The 6000-nt window shown below is 38.4% G+C and overlaps 1 protein-coding gene across 1 annotated transcript in view; it reads right to left on the bottom strand.

The window, feature by feature from the left end:
• Positions 1–924: 924 nt before the first annotated feature.
• LOC149851307 (R3H domain protein) overlaps positions 925–6000 on the bottom strand; it is a 67586-nt gene continuing 62510 nt past the window's right edge. Inside the window, exons 6-7 of the mRNA XM_089999953.1 lie at positions 2487–2588; positions 925–1352 (exon numbers count right to left, since the gene is read on the bottom strand). Of these exons, the coding sequence (XP_089856079.1) occupies positions 1161–1352; positions 2487–2588 (294 nt within the window). The 3' untranslated portion in view covers positions 925–1160. The remainder of the gene's footprint in view (positions 1353–2486; positions 2589–6000) is intronic.

Here is a 6000-nt window from a genome sequence, read left to right as displayed (position 1 = left end):
TATTTGCTTAACATAAAAGTAGGATTTTATGAGGGTTGAAAATTCGGTTCATTGTAAGCAGTTGATTTTTCAATCCCTGCAAAAATCCTATATACACTTTGAAATAACAATAATCCAAGCACCCATTTCTACTAACCCAAACATGTGGATCACATTTGGAGAGTCAGATGTACAAAAAAATTAAAAAAGTTCAAAATATTACAGTTTTTTTCTTGCTTAATCTAACCCCATAAATGTGATCTCTATACTTTGAGTAAAAAACACATTCGTTTAAACATTTTTCATGTTTAGATGTGCTCTTAGCTCAACAAAAAAATCAATGGTTCATATTTAACTAAAAATCGAGAATTCATGTTAAATTGCTTCGATCCAAAGCATGTTTTTAGTGAATAAGTAATGACAAAGGTTTGGATTAAGCCAAAAATGCATGCAACTGTGTTTTTTAAAGGAGTCTAGGACAGTCTGGATAAATGGTCTGAAAGCCCTCTCTCTACGTATGTGTGTGTGTGTGTTAATGAGTCACTTGGGATAACAGGAGGATGCAATGGATGTTTTTGTTGTAATTGAGACTTGGAAAATATAACTAATATAGGAGACTTGTCCATCCCTTCCATTCTCTCTACCTCCATTCCTAATCCTCACAGACCCACACACCTGCACCGAACTGACCAAATTCATTATTCTGATTCATTTCACTATACCCTTCATAAGCACACAACGACAATCCTTCTCATCCCTGGTTGAGGTGCACTACTATCGCTTGGGCTTCGCTTCGACTGAAGATACCATCAAAGCAGGGCTGATTTCGCTTGCAATCTCTCTGGTAATCACGTGAAATTCATCGAATCTGATAGCTATTAAAGCTCTCAAACTTCGAAGCTGAACCATATCTTTGGTGCAGCTATATTTACAGTCCTTGCAGAATAGATGCAACTGTCATTATGTTACTGCTAAAACACATTAAATCCAACCAGTGAGGTATATAAATAGCCCAACCTATCCTACACCACTTTTGTCTCTAGAGAGGTTATTTCTTCAAAAGTATCATTGGATTAATGTACAGTTGGGTACAGTCGTTGGTGGGCTCAATCTTGAGACCCTTCGGATGATATGTTACAACTTTTACACCATCCAGCCATTCATGTTTGCCTTCCAAAAGGTCACAAGCTTCTTGCAACTGCAGAAGATTCACCACTGAATTCACCCCTAGCAATCTTTAAAAACTCGACAAGTCTTATGGGAGGGAATTCTTGACAACCTGATTTCTTCTTAATCTGCATGACCTTCGAAATTTTTTTCGCATTATGTATATCTTCCAATCTGGTAATGGTTACGCCTACAACATTGTAAAACTGCAAAACCAAACATCATATCATATAAAGAGAACACGTCAGATATTCTGCAACATCTAAGCTATCTCCCAAATATCAAGAGAAATCCAACGCTTAGGAAATCATAAATGTGTTTATTAGTGATTCACCTTCTTTGATCAGGTAGCAGTAGGATGCAAACCAGTCGGACTTGAGTTGGATGTACAACATTATTGTGTCCGACTTAATCAGTTATAGCATAATTGGATCCAGATTTGGAATCAGAGTCAGATATGTATTATCCAAAACCAAATCTGGATACAAGTTGCTTAAAATACTACATTTACATGTATTCAGATTCAGATTTTTCTAAGATTCAGACATGGATTCGGATGCAAAGCTTGACACTGAATCCAGATTCCGATTATTAATTTAACCCTATTTTGGCTACTGAATCCAACTAAATGGATTTGGATTCGGTCATATCCAACCTTAATCCTAACCATTTACATCCCCAAGTAGAAGCTCTCTCTCTCTCTCTCTCTCTCTCTCTCTCTCTCTCTCTCTCTCTCCCAATTCTTAGTGTCCAGACAATCTGAACCCAAAAGGATAGATATACTAATGAGATAGTTACCAGAAACACCATAAACTAAACTTTGCCATTTGGAGCAAGGTGCAAACATTTTTACTGTACTTCCATAAATGTTATTAAAATAATAAATGTGCATATTAGTGATTTGCTTTTTCCAATCAAGTAGCATTTACCTTTTTTAACAATGCTTAATGCCCAGACAACTATTTCACTCTTTGAGCTTTGACCTCTCGTCGATAAACTCCATTATGTAACTAAAAGATTTTTCAAGGTTACCAGCAAAACCACAATAGATTTTGTATTTGGAATAAGGCGCAAGAATTTTAAATGTATTTCCATAAATCTACTACCTTTCCTTGATCAGTTTCTAATTGTGAAAAAGCAGCACAAAATGTGACCAATGAAACTAAATTGCCCCACTAGCATTAATGTCAACTTTAGTGCATCAAAAGAAGAGTATAAACCTAACCTCATGCATCTGCATCTATGTGGAAATTCTTATGTGAACCTCTCTCAAATATTTTAAATTATTCATTCTCATGAATTTAACTTAGTGAATAAGATATTAATTGACTTAGGAATACCTCACAAACACCATGAAGCAATAAACGATGAAATGGATCTTCAACTTGTAGTTCAAGAGCCTCTCCATCTCCACTCTCCTTGACAAAAGCATGTATTAATTCCTGCAATACGTATAATCCAATCAAGGCTTCATGTATATTGTTATTTGTAAAAGCTTAGGGTAGAAAAATTCCAAATAAGTATAGCTCCAATGAGTGGATTAAGTCAACTAGGGAAGACAACATAAGGAACTAATTAATCTTTCAATAATTGCAGGTAATCACAATTAATTGAAAGTATATATAGCCCATATTCTAATTATTGGTTCACACAAAAATAGACACTGATATTTGTGACCTAGAGGCACATTTGCAGTTAAAAGAATGATCTCATGCAAGACCTGGAAAAAGAGAGACAACTATAATCAGAAAACACATAATATCGCATCGTTTTGTTCATCTAATAGAAGATAATAGTGTTATGTAGGGTTCACTTAATATTGCAACACTCGTTTGACGTTTATCACTTCCAAGGTAGTTTCAGAACCAACTAGAAAAACTAAATGGTCTTGAATCCCCAACAATTGGAAAACCTCCCTACAGTCAAATGATCTCCATCACTGCTTAGATTAAAGTTTCCAATTTATTACTTCCATCTTTTCCTTTTTTTCCACATCTAATTTATATTTCCTTTCTTCCTTTTCTGCAACATCTAGTTTTTTATTTTTAATTCTTATAGGCCTGTCATGCTGCACATCCCTTTATACTTTCCCTGCATCTCAAACGTGACCGCTAATTTCACTTTATGGAAAATTCCATTTAGGTGCCAACCTTTTGCCCCTAATTCTAAATATGGGCCTGTTTTCCTAAAAACTGCCAACCAAGACCTACCTTTGTTATTACCTATTAACCATAGTCACAAATATCGGTGAGATTTTGAATTTCTAAACCAAAAACGGTGTATTTTTCCTGTTTAAGACATGAAATTTTTAAAAAATCACCTAAATTTAATTTCTCACATATATATCTATTAAAAAAATTTGTGATATAAACACCACGCTAAAACTCACCCGAAACATGTCGGGCTTGGTTTTTATGTGTGACCTCTTTCACCCTTTGGGGGTGTTTTTATAGGTGCCGAGGTGGAAATACTTTCAGGACATGGGCGATATGGGATTAATCTCCATCGTGCTGATTTCATTTGTCCGCAAACCTTACCTCACTACCAATTATTATTTCAACAAGCGAACACGAGTGAAACTCCCATCAAGTGAAACTGAAAGGAGTTCAATGGCTCCTCTGTGTGTGTGAATAGCCATTTCATTGCAACCCTTCACCGCCATCGCTAGAGCTGAAGCTTCGTCAAGGGTGCTATACACCTGAATGCCCTTGCCTTGATCACCCTCACCTTCCCAAGGACTCAATGCCACGAATCTTGGAGGAAATTGTGGAATTTATGCTCTGTATTCTGTAACTTTTCCATCGGTTTCATTCTATGTATGAGATTTCATTGTTTTGGGCTGGAACTCATAGAATCCTGATGCCATCTTTAAGAATATACACGTTTTCTTTGCTAATTTTTTAAATATCGAGCTTTTATTGGAGTTTTTTTAGGGCACGTTGTAATAATAAAAAAATAAAAAAAAATTGTTTGGATCCGGGCCGGATCCGGACCCGGATCCGACCCGGGTAAACAAGTTGGCTGCGTGCTTTTAAAAGCACGCAGCGACGAAGAGGGGGAGGTTCTGGAAACCTCCTTCCCCCTCTCGTCTCTCGGTCTCTCTCGTATCCTTCCTCTGCGTTGCCGACCCGCCGCCACCTGCGACCCCCCTCCGATGTCGCCGCTGCCGCCGCCGGCGACTCCCCAGGTACGCTTCTTTTTCTTCTTCTATCCTCTTCGTCTCAGATGGTATACCTATCGAGGCTTGAAAATGCTTGGGAGAGAAAGGTTTAGAATGGTTGACAAATCTTTTTAACTTGATTTGGCGAACAAATAAGATGCCTAATGAGTGGAGGAAGAGTACTTTGGTGCCTTTATATAAGAATAAGGGTGATATACAAGATTGCACAAACTATCGTGGTATAAAACTCATGAGTCATACTATGAAACTTTGGGAGAGGGTGATTGAGTCTAGGTTGAGGAAGGTTGTCATGATATCGGAGAATCAATTTGGTTTTATGCCTGGAAGATCAACTATGGAAGCTATACATCTTCTTAGACAACTTATTGAAAGATATAGAGAGAGGAACAAAGATTTGCATATGGTTTTTATTGATTTAGAGAAGGCATACGATAGAGTACCTAGGGACGTTCTCTGGTGGACAATGATGAAGAAAGGTGTTTCTCTCAAGTACATTAGTATAATTAAAGATATGTATGAAGGAGTAGTAACCAATGTCCGCACTTGTGGAGGGGTGACAACCAATTTTCCGATAACGGTTGGGTTACATCAAGGATCTGCTTTAAGCCCTTTCCTATTTGCGATAGTGATGGATGAGCTTACGAGATCAATTCAAGAAAATGTACCGTGGTGTATGTTGTTTGCTGATGATATTGTTTTGATTGATGAGTCTAGAGCTGGGGTTAATGCTAAGTTAGAATTATGGAGACAGACATTGGAAGCTAGAGGTTTTAAGTTGAGTAAGAGTAAGACTGAATATATGGAATGTCGGTTTAGTAAGCAACGAAGTAGTGATGGGAGTGTAGTGAAGCTTGGTGAGCAAGATATACCGGTGAATGATTATTTCAAATATTTGGGATCCATCATTCAAAAGTATGGAGAAATTGATGGAGATGTAAATCATAGGATAAAGGTTGGGTGGATGAAATGGAAAAGTGCTACTGGAGTGTTGTGCGATCGTAGAATGCCATTGCGGTTGAAGGGAAAGTTTTATAGGACGACTATTAGACCCGCTTTACTATATGGTACGGAATGTTGGGCTGCCAAGAGACATCATATTCAAAAAATGAGTGTAGCTGAGATGCGGATGCTTAGATGGATGTGTGGAAATACAATAAAAGATAAGATTCGGAACGAAGAGATACGTAAGAAGGTAGGTGTTGCACCCATTGAAAATAAGATGCGAGAGAATCGTTTACGGTGGTTTGGACATATTCGGCGAAGGCCTAATGATGCTCCAGTTAGAAGGTTGGAGAAATGAAAAAATATATTAGTTAAAAGAGGTCGGGGTAGGCCTAGGAAGACTTGGATGGAGATGATAGGAAAGGATATGAATGCTTTGAACCTCACCGAGGACATGGCGTTGGATAGAAATGATTGGAGGAAAAGGATTCATGTGGAAGACCCAAAATGAATTTCTTTTTTGGTTCATATCGCTGACCCCAATTGTTTTGGGATGAAGGCGTAGTTGTTGTTGTTGTTGTTGTATCCTCTTCGTCTCCCCCGACCCTCCTCTCTGCTCCCTCTGTCACGGCAGGGGAGGGGCCGAGCCCCTCCTCCTTGCCTCCTGTTACGGCAGAGGAGGGGCTCGGCCCCCTCCTCTCTGCTCCCTCTGTCACGGCAGGGGAGGGGCC

The sequence above is a fragment of the Nuphar pumila genome, chromosome 1 (genome assembly GCF_984573655.1).
Source record: "Nuphar pumila chromosome 1, dmNupPumi1.hap1.1, whole genome shotgun sequence".
NCBI classification, from domain to species: domain Eukaryota; kingdom Viridiplantae; phylum Streptophyta; class Magnoliopsida; order Nymphaeales; family Nymphaeaceae; genus Nuphar; species Nuphar pumila.
This window is presented reverse-complemented; position numbering and strand designations above follow the sequence as displayed.